This window comes from Pezoporus occidentalis, unplaced genomic scaffold (assembly GCF_034315485.1).
Source record: "Pezoporus occidentalis ecotype Australia unplaced genomic scaffold, CSIRO_AGI_Poc_V1 ctg11, whole genome shotgun sequence".
Taxonomy (NCBI): Eukaryota; Metazoa; Chordata; class Aves; order Psittaciformes; family Psittacidae; genus Pezoporus; species Pezoporus occidentalis.
Window position 1 is genome coordinate 10,394,636 of NW_026912886.1, and position 17,644 is coordinate 10,412,279.

The 17,644-nt window shown below is 49.8% G+C and overlaps 2 protein-coding genes across 3 annotated transcripts; one reads left to right on the forward strand and one right to left on the reverse strand.

Annotated features, from left to right (window-relative positions):
- Positions 1-5,496: 5,496 nt before the first annotated feature.
- On the reverse strand, positions 5,497-8,937 carry MRPS11 (mitochondrial ribosomal protein S11). Of its 2 annotated transcripts, XM_062630763.1 has the most exons (6): positions 8,820-8,937; positions 8,269-8,373; positions 7,666-7,755; positions 6,814-6,943; positions 6,107-6,172; positions 5,497-5,692 (listed from the first exon to the last, which is right to left on the reverse strand). In XM_062630763.1, the coding sequence occupies exons 1-6, from the start codon at positions 8,870-8,872 to the stop codon at positions 5,585-5,587; spliced, it is 552 nt and encodes a 183-aa protein (XP_062486747.1). In that variant the 5' UTR covers positions 8,873-8,937; the 3' UTR covers positions 5,497-5,584. The 2 variants fall into 2 exon arrangements, with proteins under 2 accessions (XP_062486747.1, XP_062486740.1); XM_062630756.1 differs by lacking the exon at positions 8,820-8,937 and having other exon boundaries at positions 8,269-8,458.
- MRPL46 (mitochondrial ribosomal protein L46) lies at positions 8,912-11,463 on the forward strand. The gene is made up of 4 exons (XM_062630773.1): positions 8,912-9,144; positions 9,499-9,688; positions 10,183-10,356; positions 11,017-11,463. Exons 1-4 carry the CDS (start codon positions 8,935-8,937, stop codon positions 11,265-11,267), a joined length of 825 nt encoding a protein of 274 aa, XP_062486757.1. The 5' UTR covers positions 8,912-8,934; the 3' UTR covers positions 11,268-11,463.
- The last annotated feature ends 6,181 nt before the right edge of the window (positions 11,464-17,644 follow it).

The following is a 17,644-nucleotide window of genomic DNA, read 5'->3' on the forward strand; positions in this document are numbered from 1 at the left end:
CATCGGCACCATCCCCATTGCTGGGGTGCCCCTCCTGAAGCATTCTCCCCCTTGCACTGCCAGTGTCTGGCCCTGAAGAATGGTTTTCATTGCTGCTGCCCTATTTTTTTTAGGGCTAAGTCCTGAGGTCAGGGTAAGGTCCTGATAAGGTGTGCTGTTACCTGCAGCAGTGTAGGTAGGTCACTGGTTCAGTCCTGACAGGTGAGTCCTTAATGCTGGTGAAATCCCTCTCTGTAAAGGAGAAGTGGCAGCTGGCAGCCAAACAGGTCTCCTGTAACATAGGGCAGACAAATGTGTGTCGTGCAGCCCATCTGGCTTCAGGCAGCGAAGTCTGAGTTAATCTCTCCCCATCCTGCCTCCTACCTCTTAAACCCTCGGACAATTACTCTGCCCACGCTGGCTCCTTCCCCAGAGAGAGCTCAGATTTGGAGGTGATGTTAGTGCTCTGATAAGGGCTTCAGACCCAGCAGGGTTTGTCCCACTTTTACACTGGCCGTTTTGGTGACAGCGGTACTGCTGTTGGCTGCAGGATTATTAGGGGATGGGATCTCCCCAGCTGGGTGCACTGCTTCCCCTGCAGGGATTTTGGTAAACGGGGTTGTTTTTACAGCCATGTCCAAGGGCAGATTGTTCCAGAGCATCTCCCAGCTGCTTCCCACCTTTACCATTACAGAGAAGCCCAGACAACTGGCTCATCTCAAATAGTATGCATTCCTTGGTCAGGTTGACCCTGGCAACTCAGGAGATTGATAAATTCCTTCTGTGGGTTCAATAGGAACACAATGATAGGCAGCATTCAGGCCTGGGCAAGGGGCTGTGTGAAACCTACCGGTGGAAATTAGGAGAGCAAGTTGTTTGCCTACAGGCTGGTGCATGAAGAAACCAGTCCTGTTTCACCACCTCACCTTGGGACCTGCTGAAGGGGCTGGGGGATGAAACACATGTCTTTATCCTGCCTGGGGCCTCAGGTTCTGTTTATTACCTGGAGTCCTGTGTGTGATGTGAAGCTTGGTCTGCTCCTGCACTGAGGAGCAAGCACAGGGATGAAGGGCCAAAAGCTGCAGTCTCGAGCGGTGTGCCTGGGAGGTACAGCAGCTATCAGTCCCAGCCCTGCCGGCTTAGTTTGGCTTTGCAAAGTGAATTGTTAAGCGTAAAGGCATAGAGAAAGGATTTCAGAGCCAGTTCTGAGGACTGCCATTGCACCTTGAAAAGGCTTTGGAGCAGTTTCTAAATACAGCTTTGGGATGGCCTTTGTGCCTTCTTTACAATAGTGAAGTGAAAGCCTTTAAGAGCAAGTCATGCTGGCAAGGTGCTCCTAAGCAAGGCCACCCTGTGCTTCTGATGTGGGGGTCTGGCTGTGGGAACAGCAAAAAGCAGCACATCTAGCCTGGTTCTGGAGAGCCCTTTCCTGCATGCCTCTCCTCATCTATGCTGACTCTTGGACCACCAGCTGGGAGACTTTAGCCTTATGAAAGTATTTTGGGGGGGGGGGGATATGTTCTATTTTCTCTTCCTGCATTATTTTCCTTCTGTGGTCCCTCTCTTTCCTCATCATCACCTAGCATCCAGCCCCTCCCACCCAACCCTTTCTCCCTCCTGCCTACTTTAGAAGCACAAGCTTTGAAGCCTCTGTTGGGAGCAGCAACAGCTGTCAGGGCTCCGTGGCTGCGGGGAGGTTTGGGTCCCCGGGCACAGCCTCCAGCCCTCCACAGATGGGGCATAGGAAGAGAGTTATGAACTCCTGAGTGATGAAGGGGCCATGACAAGTGCCACTGGCTGGGGAAGCTTGGAAAGCACAGAAGAGGAAGCATGAATCAAACACAAAGGAATAGTGTTGAAGCTTGGCTTCTTCTGCAGCTACCCACCGTGGCCCAGCTTCACCATCATCACGGGAACTTGGATGCTATTAGGCAGTTCATTAGTAAAACCTCTGAGCAGTTCCCACTGCTGTTAAGTACCCATTAATGCCTCTAGAGGGGAGAGGAGAGCACTGGAAAAGCACAAAAACAATCTGAGGGTCCTTGATCTCTTTTTTTGGTCTGAAAGGTTATGGGCTGAGCTTAGAGGGGCAGCTGTGAGGGGAAGAGGGGCCAGGCAAGGACAGTAGGAAGGAAAGCAGCATCCTGATTATCTGCAAAAACATCACCTAACTTGAACTGTTTCTTCTCCAGAGGCTCCTGAGCCTTTAAGAGCTCTATTCACCACCCTGCTTTGTGCACTTCTCCAGCCAGATATCCCTACAGCAGAGGGAACGCTAGCAAGACCTACAGATATCCCCAGCAATGAGGCTGTGGTTAACCACCCCTGCTGCTCCAAGCTATTAGCTGCTCCAGATTATTAGTCGCCCTCCCCTCACTGGCCTGTACATGCAATCAGCTGTTGAAGGACACTGACATCGCTTACTGCTCTAATTGAATCTCAAAGGAATTGAAATTGGTTGTCCAAGTCCTGTTGTTGAAATACTCACATAAGAAATAGTAAATCACCAATTCAGTACATAAAGCTGCAGCTCTGGTAGAAAGTCCTTGTTTCTGGGGTTAGGGAAATAATTCCTCTTTGCAGAATAATGTACTATTAGGGAGAAGGCTGGGGGCTATTTTTCCAAGCTACCAGGTGCTATCCCTGTCCAAGGGTAGGGTAACCGAGTTACACCAACTCCCCAAGATGGAATGGAGCTTATTACAGGATAAACAGACCTGAGGCAGCATTGTACCTGTAAATCAGAAGACTCATTTGTATTTCACCCCCTATATGATGAGAAAGGTCCATGTGGTGTTTTGGAGGTCAAAACCCCAGAAAGAGCAGGGTTGAACCAGTGTGAAGCTTTGCAGTCAGTAGCAGTTTCTGAGCTTGTTTCACAGAAAAAGGCTTATTTGAGGGTAGGGACTCAAAAGTTAGGAGGGAGTGGGGAGAAAACGTCCCAAAGCAAAGGGGAAGCCCAAAGGGAGAAGATGTGACCCTAATGAGGGTTCTCATGCTGTGGCTGTGCTACTGACAAGCGAAGTAGTGCTGCTCAGGCAGAATGTGAGCCAGTCAAAAACAGGATTCCACACAGGCACTAAGAAAAGCAATTGGAACTGGTGAACAGCAGTGGCTGACTAAAACCAGACCCTTCATAAGTTTTATCTCAAGGGTAGGGAAATCATGAAGTGCTGTTGTTGTCTATTCGTCCCCTGCAAGACAAACAATAGAGAATACAGTGTGTGCAGGAAGGAGCGGCATAGAGCTTGTGGAGGGTGGGAGAGCTTGCCTTGAGTGCTGTGCTCTCCCTCTTTCCTGCCCACTGCCCCAGAGGCCCAGGATGTGTTGCAGAATCAACAGCTCAGACTGAGAATTGAGGATTTGGCTTTGGGGGTGCTCCAAGAGGGCAGATAGGTGGGAAGTGTGACTTCTATGGAAAGCTGCACAACTGGAGCACCATGCTGGAGAGCTGAGGATACGGTGCTGGGGACTTGGAAAGCAAATATTGCATGATACTGCACAGACCCAGCCACCGAACCATGCAGAAGTATCAGCCTCTTCTCTCCAGCTCAGAGTGCTGTGTGTCAGAGGAGGAAACGGGAGCTACCAGAACTAGGTAGGGAGATAAAACTTAGCACTGTGTAAGCAGTGCAGTGTATTGGTAGATTTCATGGAATGTTCACAAATACTCAGAAACCAAGAGTGGCCTTTACAAAGGGCACAGCCTTGAGCCTGGATAAGGCAGAGCTTTATCCTCTCTCATTGCTTTCTGACTCTCGAGTCACCCACCTCCTCTTCTCTGAATTTCAGAGACTGCAAATCTCTTCCCAATCTTATTTTTCCATTTGTTCTCTCATCTTTACCTGATGTGGGCACTTCTGCATTGATGCAATGAGCAGCTTGTGGTGGAGACGGGTAGTGTTCGGTTTTCTCAGTGTGTTAGTACATCACTGACAAGCCTGCCAGTGCGCACTGGTGCTCCTCCCTTCCAGGGCTGGCCACTGTGCTTGGCACAGAAGCCTACCCAGCCTTGTTTAAGGCACATCAGTGCTCACATGTGCCCTCCCTATCCAGCTATCTGGGTACTGGGAGGTTTGATCTTTGCAGTTTATAGCTGACCTGAATATCTTCTCCTTTAAAAGAGGAATATGAAGTCACTTTAAGCTCAGCCATATTTCTGGAATGAGGGGGAAGCTTTTAGTGTGTCAAACATCTATGGAAGAGCCTCTCTTCTTTGCTGTCAGATCTGTGACAGCTCAAGGAACTTCCCTTTAAGATAACCTACCCTCTAATCAAATTGAGATAGCAAGAATAAGGTAGGGGATTCACCTGAATCTTGTTTTCTTCTCTTCTGTCAAATGCAACTCAACAGGCTCTTCTAAGCAGGCAGATTTCTTTCAAAACCTGCTGTATGCCATTCAGCCCCATGAAGGAGGTTCACTGACTCGTTGCCATGGTAGCCCTTCTCTAAAGAGGAAGAGAATAGTTAATTATGCAATTTAAGAAGCTAAGGAGGAACGACAGAAAGAGAAATAACAGAAAAGAAGATGCTGGGTTTGTGATAGAACTGCTGCCTTCACCAAAATACACTGTTTACAGCTGAAATGCTTGCCCAGCGTGTGCTGGATGTGGCCAGGGCTTCTCTAGCAGCAGGATTTTGGGGAGATGCCCTTTACCTCTGCTATCCAGGAAAATCAATCCTGTAGTCAGTTACTGCTGTTGCCTTCCCTGCTTAATGCTCCAGAGGGTCTCAGACATATTACCTTGGCAGAAATTCTCTCTGGGTGGAGCTGGGACAGCAATAATACATCACAGCCCCATGACATGCCCATGCTGCCTGTGGCTATAGAGTGGTACAGTTCAACACTTATGTGTTTTAAATCTCCTTTCAGCATTTCATTGTTCCTCAGGCCTGCTTCCCCTCTGCTGGCTTTCCTCAGGACCCCAGAAAACAGAGTTCATGGTGCACAAGGCAGGAGCAAGGAGGCTGTCAGCATCAAAACTGACAAGATCCCAGCCCCTTTAGGACTGGTATTTTCCAGCAGCATTGGCAGCTTGGGTGAAACAAAGCACCACAGCAGCTCTTTTCCAACAGGGGATCCAGACGTGGAGTTGCCTCTTGCATAGCACCCTGACCTCTGCGAGCCAGGGGAAGGGGAAGTGTTACCCCATGCTTTGTTTCCAAATGTGTACAGTAAGAGGGAAGGAAGCTGATGTGACCCCATGCAGTTGTTTACTACACATGATTAGAAGGACATCTACACCTCAAGCTCCCCTTCATCTAACAAGGACAGTAATAGCACAGAGGGTGAGACAAGAGCCACATACGGTGGTAAGAGGAAGAGTGCAGTCGAGAGGCAATAATAATACAGAATACTTCTGGGAACACAGCAGGAATGACTGTCAAAAGACCAACATTTTAATCAACAAACTTTATACACAAGAGGCTTCCCACTAAGGGAGTACACATGTTCCTGCTTTTACCACCTGGGCTTGTAAGGTCCAGGATAGTCTCTCTTCAAGCTTCCCAGAGGGTGGATTCCCAGAATCTATCACAGGAGCAACATTCAGATGCTGTTGCATGAACCAATGTTGGATGCTGTGTGTCTCTTGCGCTCCCCCCTCACATTCTCCTGGCCTTCCGAGGGCGGCAGCCGTTGTGTGGCACTGGGGTGTTGTCAGTGATGGAGATGACCTCCAAACCCCCCATTGTCAACCCCCTGATGGCGGCCTGGAAGAACAAGATAGCACAAGACACGGTGAACAGCAGAGAAGGGAAAAAGCTCAGGGAAAAATAGCTTGATCCCTGTCTGAAAATCAACTTGTTCCAGTGGTTTTACTTTGTAATTATCTTAAACCTAAGTAATTTGTGTCAGAAAACCCAGTTTAAATCTATCTGCTCCTTTCATTGGCATTCCCAGCAATTTTCCTACTTGAAAGAAGTCCCAAATACAGCTTTTGTTCTGCCTCCAAAGTGACAGAACTCTGGAATTCTAAAACTTCATCACTAGGCACTTGAGTGATGAGTTCTTTACATCACCTTCAGAAGAACCAAGTTCACAGGTACAGGCATGAGACCAGCCACAGTTTAAAATCCCTGGATGATGCCTGAGAAAGGAAAATGTATAAAGAAACTGGCACCTACTTTGCGTCCCGGTCCCAGTCCTTTCACCATCACTCGTACGTGCAGCACACCTTTCCCACGGGCTTTCTGCAAGAAGAACTTGTTAGTGTTCTCTGTGATCTAACTACTGCTGCTCTGGCTTCCCTGGGCTCTTCCATTCCTTTCTGACCCACTATCATAGTATTCTTTAAGTAAAGAGTAGGTAGTAGTGGATACAGAAGGCAAATATGGGGATTACTGCACAAAGATGCTAGGAGTAAAGGAACCTGGATATAGCCAGGGCAGCTTCAGAACTGTGCCAGGCTTTCAGGGCTGCATACACAGAAATCAAACTATCTGTGACCTAAAGCCAGGTCAGAAAATCACATATCCATGAATACGTGACTGAACTGGCAAGGGACTAACAAGGCCTAACTTAAAGCTGTTTTCCTTTCTCTAGTGCGGCAACTTCTCTCCTGTGAGCAGTGCATTCCTTCTAGAGGGCAAATGAGAAAAGCAGACAAGCTTTATATTTGCTGTGCAGGAGTCCACACCTTCAGTGCCAAAACGCACACGGGGCTTGCAAATTGAAAATGAGAAATGTGCTGCAAAGCATAGCCGTGCTGCCACCACGTGGAGGCAGCTCCTTTGGATCTCAAGCACTGAGGCGAGGCATGGATGGACCCAGGTTCTGGGGAGGTGGTGGGTGTTCCTGTCCAGGAGGATGAGGGTCACCAGTGCAGACTCACCACTGCTGCTGCCATGGCTGCGGTCTGTGCCGCAATGGCAGTTCCCTTCTTGGCATTCTGGAAGCCTTCTGTGCCACAGGATGTGTGGGCCAATGACATGTTGTCAAAGGTGACCACTTGGACGTGGGTGCTACAGAAAGACAGGGGCAAAAGAAATAAGCTGTAACAAAACTTTATTCTCACTCATCTTACTGGCATAGGCCCTGGGTCCCCTTTCTCCAGGCCACCCTCACTCAGCATTCCCTTTTGAGGTATCCCACCTACATGAACCAACCAGAGACCTCCCAGCATTTGCCTTTCCATCATCCCACAGAATCTGAGCAAGGCGGTACAACCTTCCTGGATAAGGTATACTTTATCCAGGTACACCTCAGACACTGCTTAGCCCTTTCAGACCCACCTCTTGCAACAAGCATTTTACCTCTTCTCGTTATTAAAATAATGCACAAAACATTCCTAGAACTTGAAAGAGAAACAGTAAAATATCACACTATGGATCACTACTGAAACACAACCAATCTCTCATGGAGAATATGTTGCTGTACAGCTGCTGAGAAAACTGCCAGTGCTAGAGCAGGAAGTAACCTGTCATTTAAGCTATCGGCATGTAATTATTCATATCAGAATGTAGTCAAAGTATGTAATAACAGTCTTACTGCCCTTAAAGACACTGTAAGGACAGTTATGCTTCCTGAATAGCACGGGGGTTTGAATTCTTCCTAGTAATGACCACCACTCTGCTGGATTTTTTTCCTTTAAGCCTTTTGGTGAAACACTGACTGACTAAAGCCCAGGTATGTTGTAAGCCTTTGTTTTGCACGCTAGCAGCAGTGCAGCAGCTGATTTGCTTACTTATTGTACGTAGCTTTGATGTGAGCTATCGGGATCTCTTCATAGACCTTTCCATCCCATCTCATGGAGCTCCTCTGCAGGATTAAAGGGCTGAGGAGCAGAACAACAGTTATCAGATACTCACTCTTTGCAAAGTTTTATTTCACATTCATCAGGAGCTGTAGTGACAGAACAAGGGGTAATGGGTCCAAACTGAAAGAGGGGAGATTTAGGCTGGACATAAGGAAGAAATCTTTCACTATGAGGGTGCTGAGGCACTGGCACAGGATGCCCAGAGAAGCTGTGGCTGCCCCATCCCTGGCAGTGCTCAAGACCAGGTCGGATGGGGCTTGGAGCAACCTGGTCTAGTGGAAGGTGTCCCTGCACAGGGCAGGGAGTTGGAACTGGATGATCTTAAAGTACTTTCCAACCCAAACCAGTCTGTAATGGTGTGATTCTGCGACACTGTGCCACTGGGGGAGAAAGAGGTGATCAAGTCTCCAACACACACAAACCGCGTCTGTGACTGAATCAAACCACTCGCTTCCTCAGCTGAGGAAACACCAAAGTCGATAAACGCTCCCATCAAGCTGCAACCGGCGGAACCCTTCCGCTTCACCTCACCTCAGGTCGGCCGCGCTTTGCGTCTCCGCCTCCTTCGAGGCCGCCGCCTCCGCGAGGTCCTGTGGGCCGGTCCGCAGGCCGCGGCACAGGGCGGCAGCGCGGCCCCTGCGGGAAGCAAAGGGCAGTTGGCGGAGAGGACACCGATATCCCCTCACACACCGGGATCCCCTCATACACCGATATCCCCTCACACACCGGGATCCCCTCACACACCGGGACTCCCTCACACACCGATATCCCCTCACACACCGGGATGCCCTCACACACCGGGATCCCCTCACACACAGGGATCCCCTCGCACACAGGGATCCCCTCGCACACCGATATCCCCTCACACACCGGGACCCCCTCACACACCGATATCCCCTCACACACCGGGATCCCCTCACACACCGATATCCCCTCGCACACCGATATCCCCTCGCACACCGGGATCCCCTCACACACCGATATCCCCTCACACACCGATATCCCCTCACACACCGGGATCCCCTCACACACCGGGACCCCCTCACACACACACCGGGTTCCATACCGCCGTCCCCGCTTACCCGCAGGCCGCTCCGCGCAGCCGTTGCCAAGCGACCGCCAGCGCCGCGCTCATGGCGGCTTCCACAGCGCGCCCGGAGAGGTCGCCGCAAAGCACGGCGGGAGCGGGGAGGAAACATGGCGGCGAGCAGCGCGGTGCATTGTGGCCTGCGCCACAGCGCAATGGCAGCGCCCAGGCAGCGGGCGGCGGGCTGGGCACGGGGGGCTTGCACCGCGGCCGCGCCCCGGTCCTGGCGGCTCTTCGGGGCCATGTGCCTGCTGAGGCTGCCCCGCATCACGCAGCCGCTCGAGAAGGAGGAGGAAGAGATGACGGCTCTCATGGGGCAGGTAGAGCGGGGTGTTGGGGCCGTGCAAATGGCTGCTTGGAAGGGGAGCACACGCTGTGGGGCTGGCCAGGGGCCATGGGTTGGGAGGCGATAACAGCGCTGCACGACCAGTCTGGGGCACCTTGGGTGATGTTGTTTCTGACCGTGAAGCCATAGTGAGGACTCTGTGTGAGACTTGGGTATTGTGGGGCTTAATAGTGCTCCCATGTCCTTCCTTGAAGATGTTGATGTCCCTGCTGTGAGCACGGAAATTCCCCTCATCTTTCATTCATTGAGGTAGAACTGGTTTTATTCTATGTGCCGAGTCCAGTCCATAGTGCTGGTGGTTCAAGAGCTCCCTGCATTGCCTTTCTAGATAGAGCTGGAGAAAAGCCACTATTCAGACCATGAAATCCGCAAGCTGGAGGAGGAGGAGCTGATCCGGAGGAGGAAGGAAAGCGCCTACGATGATGAAGTGCCCGGCAAAACGGTCATCATGGCTCGGGACCTGGAGGACAAGTGGGAACAGAAGTTCCTTCGATTCAGAGCTGCTCCACGGATAACAGGTACAGGCTGAAGTTCAGGTGGAGTGAGAACACCCTGATTGTTTGCTGGACACAACTGAGTGCAGCTCAGTAGAGGGAAGGTATTTGCTGAGTCTTTTTGTTTTAAAGAGAGTTGACTCTGTGACAACACTGTTAGCACATGAGGAATTGACTGGCTGACAAGGGAATTGGCGCTCTCATGACGCAAAGATGTTGTTTCCAGACATAGAAATGTTTGGTTTCTTGGTTCACAAGCTCTGCCTAGCTCTCATGTTGAGTTTTGTCAAGGTAGAGGTCCAGGCTTCTTGCTATAAGTTCCTTCTTAAACTGAGTGCAGTCTAACTGTGGGTTCCAGCTGAATCCTGCGATTCTGAAGCATTTCTGTCTAGATCTTGTTCCATGTGTTCCTGTCTGTGTATTATTACTGGGAGGGTGTGAGATGCAGAGGGTTGATCGGGGGATCAGAGCAGTGCTGCTGGGAGACTTTGTTTCCAGCATGTGTTGTTTTTTGGCAGATGCTGATGAAAGCAACAGTCGAACATCACTGAACAGGAAGCTGGACAGAAACCTGATGCTTCTGGTGAAGCAGAAAATCGGCAACCAGGAGCTGTGGCTCCTGCCTCAAGTGGAATGGCAGCCTGGGGAGACGCTGCGAAGCACAGCTGAGCGAGCCATGGCTAACTTCTTAGGTGTGTAATTTGCCCTGTGCCCAGCCCTCCCTCCACTTTGTCCCAGTGGTTTCCTTCTTGTGCCCTGTCTTAGGGATTTTTGCCATCTGCTGTAGTGAAATCACCTCCCATCTGCTGGGAAGAGGTATTTCGCAGCAGAGGGATGGAGCTCAATGGAATGGGTTTGCTGGCAATAGCTGTGATCCTGGCTCTGTAAGTGCTTACTGTCACAGAGCAACCACAGTGTGCAGAGAGCTGATGGGGCTGACAGGATCTCTGCCTGCCACCAGCTGCACTGCTGGGCCTGGTCCTCACTGATGTTGCAGGGGCAGACTGGTGATGCTCTGTGGCTTGCTTCAGGTTTATGGCTTCTCTTTCCCTCTTGTCACCCTGTGGCAGATGAGTGATGGCAAACTCATGTTCTTGCTTTTCCCTGTGGGTTGACAAAGCTCAGTTCCCTCCCTCTGTTACTCTGGGAGGACTTGCTGGACTCCAGACAAGCTTGGTTTTGTCATGAGAAGAGGTTTACAGTTGACTGTTTCTGCTGAGAGGGAGCAGTCAGTCTGAACCAGGCACAGGGAGTGGCTTATGCTGCCTTTTTGTTACTACAGGAGAGCAGTTACTGTTGCTTTGTGTTCTTACCTCTTGTTTTCTTTTTCTTGCATTGCTGGGGTCTTGCAGGAGACCACATTGAAGCCAAAGTCCTGGGGAATGCTCCATACGGGATTTACAAGTATAAATTCCCCAGGGCCATCAGGACTGAAGATAATGTGGGAGCTAAAGTATTCTTCTTCAAAGCCTTCCTCCAGAGCAGTGACTTGTCCCAGACAGAGCTGAAGGGGAATCACCTGTGGGTCACAAAGGATGAGCTGGGAGATTACTTGAAGCCAGAATACCTGAAGAAAGTCAATCGATTCCTTCTGGACTTGTAAGGGATGGGCTGTGCTCCAGCAGATGGGGAGGATGTGGGATGCAACTCCAGGGAGGAGCACAGCTGCTGCTTTGCATGGTCTGTGTGTATGAGATGTTAATGTGGGCTCTGGAGGATAATTTGCCTTTGCCTTATTTGCCACTTCTCTTCACCGGGCCTGTACTGAATAAATATTAAAACTTCTACTTGGAAGTGAAGTTCTCCTGAGGGAATTCTGTGCTCTTGTTGAATCCTCCTCCTCCACTTCTGCTGGAAATGCATGTTGTGATCTTTTCCTCTCCCAAGTGTGTGATTCCCTGGGGCTGTGGTACCCAGGGGGCTTGCTTTCCTCTCTAGGCTTCTGTCATAGTCTCAAACTCAAATGGTTTCTTCTATGCAGTGGCTAATGCTTGTCTCTGGTACCTGATCTTTAAGAGCAGCATTGGGGGTTATCTGTGTGTCCAGGTGGGAACACAAGGCTGAGAAAGGTGGGTTTCTGGGGAGAGATGGAAGCTGGGGTATTCACAGTTTGTTAATGTTTAATCTGTGTTGGAGCTGCCTCTGTCCTAGAGCCCATGATATATGGTGGCTATGGAGCACACAGATGCACAAGGAATAGGCAGCAGCTTTCTTTAGCTGAGTGCTGCTTTCCCACCCACACTGCCCTCCTCTTGAGCCTCAAGTTATAATAACAGACACTGAAGGAGGGTAACACTTGGGCAGCAACATTCTGGGCTGGAAAGGTAGCTTTTCTTGGCTTGGGAAGGCTGCTCTGGCATTTGCTACCTCCTGGGGACAACCCCAAAGGTGGCTCTGGGGAGTTCTTGGCTCCCATTTGTGGTGCATTAGGCCAGCACTGCTAACCCAGGCCAGCTGGGTCTGCCTCAGGTGGCCTTGACACTATTATCCCAATTTCTTTATTAGAAGATCTGTCCTGGGCTTATATGGTGCTGTTTCTTGGAGGGTTTTTCCTGGTTATAAATGTTGCTGTGGGCTCAGGGCTTGCTGGACCTTACAGAGAATCAGTGGCAAGGAAAGAGGGAGGAAATAGCCATCATTAATCACTGGGAGAGAGTTCAGCTTCCAGAGGTGGAACTGGAGATTGCTATATGTATTTTATCAATCCTTTGGGAGCTGTTGAGCTGCAGGCCTCAAAGCTATCCTTAGTCATGCCACAAACCATTGGGGTTGGGGGTAGGACAGCAGCCTTCTATTTTCTAATGCTGGGCATTTTGGGAGGTGCAGGCTTACCATAAATTACCAGCAAAACAAAACTTGGTTTCTTGAAGCACCCTTCCAAGAGGCTGTGTCTGCAACAAAGAGCATTTGAAAAGAGGAAATTAACATGAATATGTGCCTGAAAAACTGCAGATGCTTTGGCTGCTGCCTGAGATCAGCATTGCTGAATGGGATGCTATTGCCTTCTCCAGCACTGAAAGCCCCTGCAGAAGGGAGAGGTGAGTCTTTCTCCTCATCAGCCTAGGGGCCCATGGGTGCAGTCAGCCCTGATTAAGCTTTTCTCTTCCCCTCTGTATCAGGCTGTTGCTGCCTCTGTAGCACACAGCCACTGAGCAGAGCTTTGTGGGCAAAGGCTTAGTGCATCCCCTTTGCCAAGGTCTCTGCCCTGTTTCCCATGCCAAAGGCAGGTTTTGGGTAGCTGGAACAGAACTTTCAAAGCATATAAAATGCTGTTCAATCGTTCTCAAAACCAGGAGCACAGAAGAGAGAAAAGGTTGCAGTGAAAGCTTTCCGATCTTCAAACCCAGGCAGTTCTTGCCCTCTGACTTACTTGAGTGATGAGGCTTTGGGCATTCTCTGTGGTGTGTGAGGCGTAGCTCCCTTCAGCAGTGGGAAGGTCGGAATCAACAGCCTCCACAGCCTTTGTTCTTAACCTGTAGCAGATGTGTGAAAGGCTTGGTCTTTTATGGAAGCTGAAATTGTTTTCTCATCACCTAAAACACAAATTCCTGCTCTCAGCCTGCGTAGGAACAGGCCCTTTTTGAAAAGCCCTTGGCCATTTGCAGCAATCAATCCTAGATCTTGCACCTCAGGTGCTTTTGCTCAGTTCTGTGTGGCCTGTTCCCTCCTCTTTAGCCTGAGAGGGAGAGGATGGTTTGTAGTTGAGTTTGTATTGGTGGTTTGTACTGGGCTGATTATTTTCCTTTGAGAACTTGGTGACTGCAGGCCAAACCTATACCCATACTCCTTGCAGAAGTCTCATCAGGCAGGCTGGTGGGTTATATTTTGCTGGTAATTGCTGGAAGGGTAGCACCTAGTGTTTTCTTCCCGAGTCTGCATGTTGAGGGGAACCTGGAGAGCAGTCAGACTGGGGTGAAGTTTCTGCTCCTCAAAGACTTTCAGCACAGGATACTTCTGTTCATGTGGGTAATACACAAAAGCCAGATCCTTTTTCCCCTCCAAGGGAGAAGGAGGCATATCAAGATGACCTTTCCCTGATGTGATGCAGTCCAGCAGCTATTCCTAAAAGCCTCCAGGAGCAGAAACAAATTGAAGGTGCAGTTGCAGTGTAAGACACCAGCATCTAAGCCATTGCGTTAAGTCACCATGTTAGAAAAGGGAGATGAAGGTTTTCTTTGTGACAAATTGATGCTAGCACAACCCTCCAGTGAAGGAGAGAAAACAAGTCCTGACAAAACCACTTTCCAGCTTCACTGATACAGCTTTCCTCTACTTGCCCTACAAAATACATTCCCTAGCTGATATCCCTCCCTGTCTGGGAGGGTTGGCAATTGGTGCTCCCTAAGCAGAGCCCTGCTAATGTGTTTTGTGATACACTGTGAACTGCTCAGAACTGCATGCTTTCTCACGTGATAGGAAGCTGCTGTTTGCTGCTCCTCCTGGCTGGTTCCAAACAGCCAAAGGCTTTAACATTGGGAAGATAAATATATGCAGAGCCAGGAGAGGCCATTGGAGCCACGGGCTATGCTGCTTCCTGCTCTCTGGAAACTGGGAGGAGGAAAGATGCTGTTGTTCCCAAACACAGCCCTGAGCTTGTTAGAGCAGAGAGCTCTGTTCTGGTGCAGGGAGCACCCAGGGAGGGAAGGAGTTCTGCTGCATGTGGGCTCACTTCCTGTCCTGGAGGATAAGGTGTCTCCAGCAGCATCAGTCACTTTGCTTTTGTTCTGTTCACATTCCCATGCTTGTGTTGGAAGAGATCTGGCTCTTTGGAGGAAGTTTTTCAGGCAGTGACTGGGGTTTCTTGCAAGTGCTGCCTGTTCCTGCTGCTCTCAGCTGCTTGCAGGGGATGCAGCATGGGGAGCATTGCCCATATCAGCCCAGAGACCCACAGCAAATGGTGTGGTTGAGGTCACCAGTGATAGGAGTGGGTTAAGCCTCTTCCTTTTGTTTTGAGGACATCTTTTTCCTCCCTTTTGTGAAAATGCCCCTGTGTTTTGACATGATCAGCGCGTTGGAAGGACACAGGACAGGCAGAAAGGAGCACTTGAGTGAATCTCTGCAAAGGTAAGATGGATATAAAAGAAGGGGTGCTACTGTGAAACTTGAATTCAGGGTAAAACTGCTCCAGAAGCTTTGCTGATCATACCTGATCCTTAACTCCAAGCCCACAAAAAGCAAAGCCAGGAATTTGTGAGAGCAGTACAAAGTGCTGACAGCAGGAAACCGCTTCAGGTAGTTCTAACTACTGCTTTGCTGTTGAGGCTACTTTTCACAAACAGATCTTTTGGGAGGTATAAAATCCTTTGGCAGAACTTCATAGGCAATGCTGGGAGACCCAGGGGCATTCCTCAATTGAAATGTGAAGGATTATTCAGAAACATTAAGATGAATCTTCTTGAAAACATAGGCAATGCAATAAAAATAAAGCCTTTATGCAGTGTACACAGGGCTTTAAGACTTGCCATCACAGCCTCCTCCAGAAACAGGACAGTGTGCTAGCAGGAGCTGGCCTGTTCCCTGGCTTCCATGAACATTCCATCTCATAATGGACTGAGGCAAAAGTTTTGGGAAAGGTTTTACAGCTATCAATGTGCAGCTTAAACTGATCTGTGCTGGAGATGGAGGTGAGAGCTGATGTCTGAGGCAGATCATCTTGTGTCTAAGGGCTGCTGTCCCTCTCAAGCATCAGGGCAGAGGGAAGCTGGGGATGTCGGAGCAAGGCATAGGCCAGTGCTGCTGTTAAGAAGAGGGATGGCAGGGGTGAACGTGTGCTGCTGGCCTGCTCCCACCACGTGCTGCCTGCCTGCTTTGTGCTCTCTTTCAATTATCGAAGTAATTATGCCCATTACATCTCTCCTTTCAGGTTTTACCCTCCCAAATGTTATTCCACAGCATTAAACCTGTGGGGGAAGCAAATTACTGGGGAAAGTAACTAGATATAATCCAGTTTTAATGGGCACATAGAGAAAGCACATGGGGTTGGGAGCATGGCTCAGCCAGCGTCCTCCTTCTGCAGGCAAATAGAAAGTTATCTTGATGTATGTATATATCTAGCTTCGTGATCTGTGAGCTCTTAATAATTGGTTTGGTGACCTGCCGGCAGTGCTCTCTCTCTGTAGAGGTTTCCTCAGTCCCCAGTTAATATAATGGGTCACAAATCCCATTTGCTTTTGAATTCTGAGTTATCCTTTTGTTAATGTCGCCTATTGCTTTTCTGGAAGCACTGGAGGAAATCAGAGCCATGTGCTAATCGGTAAATCTGGTTGTGTGTTTTTGTAAGCTCCTGCTCTACTCTGCCTGCCTTTACCAACTGACCAGGGCAACCCGTTTGTGTCAGACCCAGCACACCCCTCTGCAACACAGCAACTGTTTCCCAAGCAGTGGTACTAGTGAGCAGCACAGGATGGATGAGCTTGAGGAAGGCAGTCAAGTGATAAGGGGTTTGTAGAGGGAGGCTGGGTATCGGGATGTCTGATCCTACCAGTGCCATGTGTGAGGTGCAGTGATCGCTGGAGGTAGCACCCATAGGGACCCAGTTTTCTGCTATGGCTCCTTCAGTGTTCACAGCTCAATGTCCAGCCTTGTCCTCTGTGCAGAGGTAGGGGATGTGGTGCAGGATGGATGTTGCCTGTCCCAGACCCTTCTGGATGTCATATCCCTTGATTTTTCTCTGTCTGGAAAACAGGACTGGGGTGAGCTGTAGCTGTCTTGCCTGCTCTCTCCTGCCTTTGTGGATATCAGAGCCCTTTCAGAGGGGCAAGAAGCTGCCAGATGACCAGCTCCTAAGGCAAGCACAGGTATACATACCCCTATTGAAGGGAGGAAGAGCACCAGCCCCCCCAAATTGCCTGAAGACCTGTAAACTGCTCCACATCACCTGCTGTTGGTGCTAACCCAAAGGCTACAAGTGGCTTGCAGGGACCGTGTTCCTGCTGCAATGGTTGCCCATAGGTTGAACTGGGTGGGAAACTCCAGTAGTGTTTCTAAGTGCCAGAATATGAGTCATGAAGCCAGTGTTTCTAGCTTATTTTTATTTCCTGATTATCTGCAGGGTTTCAGGCTCCTGCACAGCTGACAGAGCCTTACCTTTCGCTCCTTTTCCTCGTGCTTCTATTTGTCTCCCTATTTTTAGCCTGTCTGTGGCATTCTTCACACAATGCCTGTGTGCACTGCTTTGATCAGAGCTGCTGACAATGATGGCAACACGACCTTGAAGGTAACAGCACGCAGTGAAGCAAGATCTGTTGTATTTTGTCTGTATAGTTTGCTGTGGCTGGGCATCGTGTTTGCAACCCAGGCAGGCACACAGCATCACCTCCCCTCTCTCCTTGGATACTTTCCTTGACAGATCCCACCAGGATTTGGGATATTTGACACCAAACCCCTCTCCTTGGCCCACAGTAAGGAGCACAGCGGGGAACTTTCCATCTCTGGGAGCCTGGTATGCAGATGTCTCTGGCTCTACGTTAAGAGCTAAATTCCCCTGAGGATGGAAGTGGATGTCACTTGCTGCCCGTGAAACAGCTCGATGCTAGGCACTAGATGGCAGGCAGTGACTGAGAAATCCCATTCATGCAGCTTTTCTTTCCCTTTCCCTTTAAAGTCACCTCCTGCTCCATCTCTGGCTTGCTCCAGTGTGGGAGCCTGCAGCATGGAGTCAGGATCACTGATTTTTAACTGCTGTGCCCAAGCTTGGTGCCTTGCACGTTGAAGGATCCCAGAGGTTGGCAGAGGGTCATCTTTGGTCCATGGAGGCTTGACAAGTAACAGGAACCTCAAAGGAGTCTCTAGGACAGAGAAAAGAGGCAGGGAGCAGGCAGGCACCGTCTGAGGATTGAGGGTGGGTGGTGCGATGATGAGGGATGCTCAGGGTGCTGTGCAGGGTGATGGGGGTGCAGAAGGAAGGGGTGCTTTGGGAGGTTATCCCTAAAAAGGGGTCATAACAGTGGGTTTACCTAGAAAAGGGTATCTCCCCCCTTA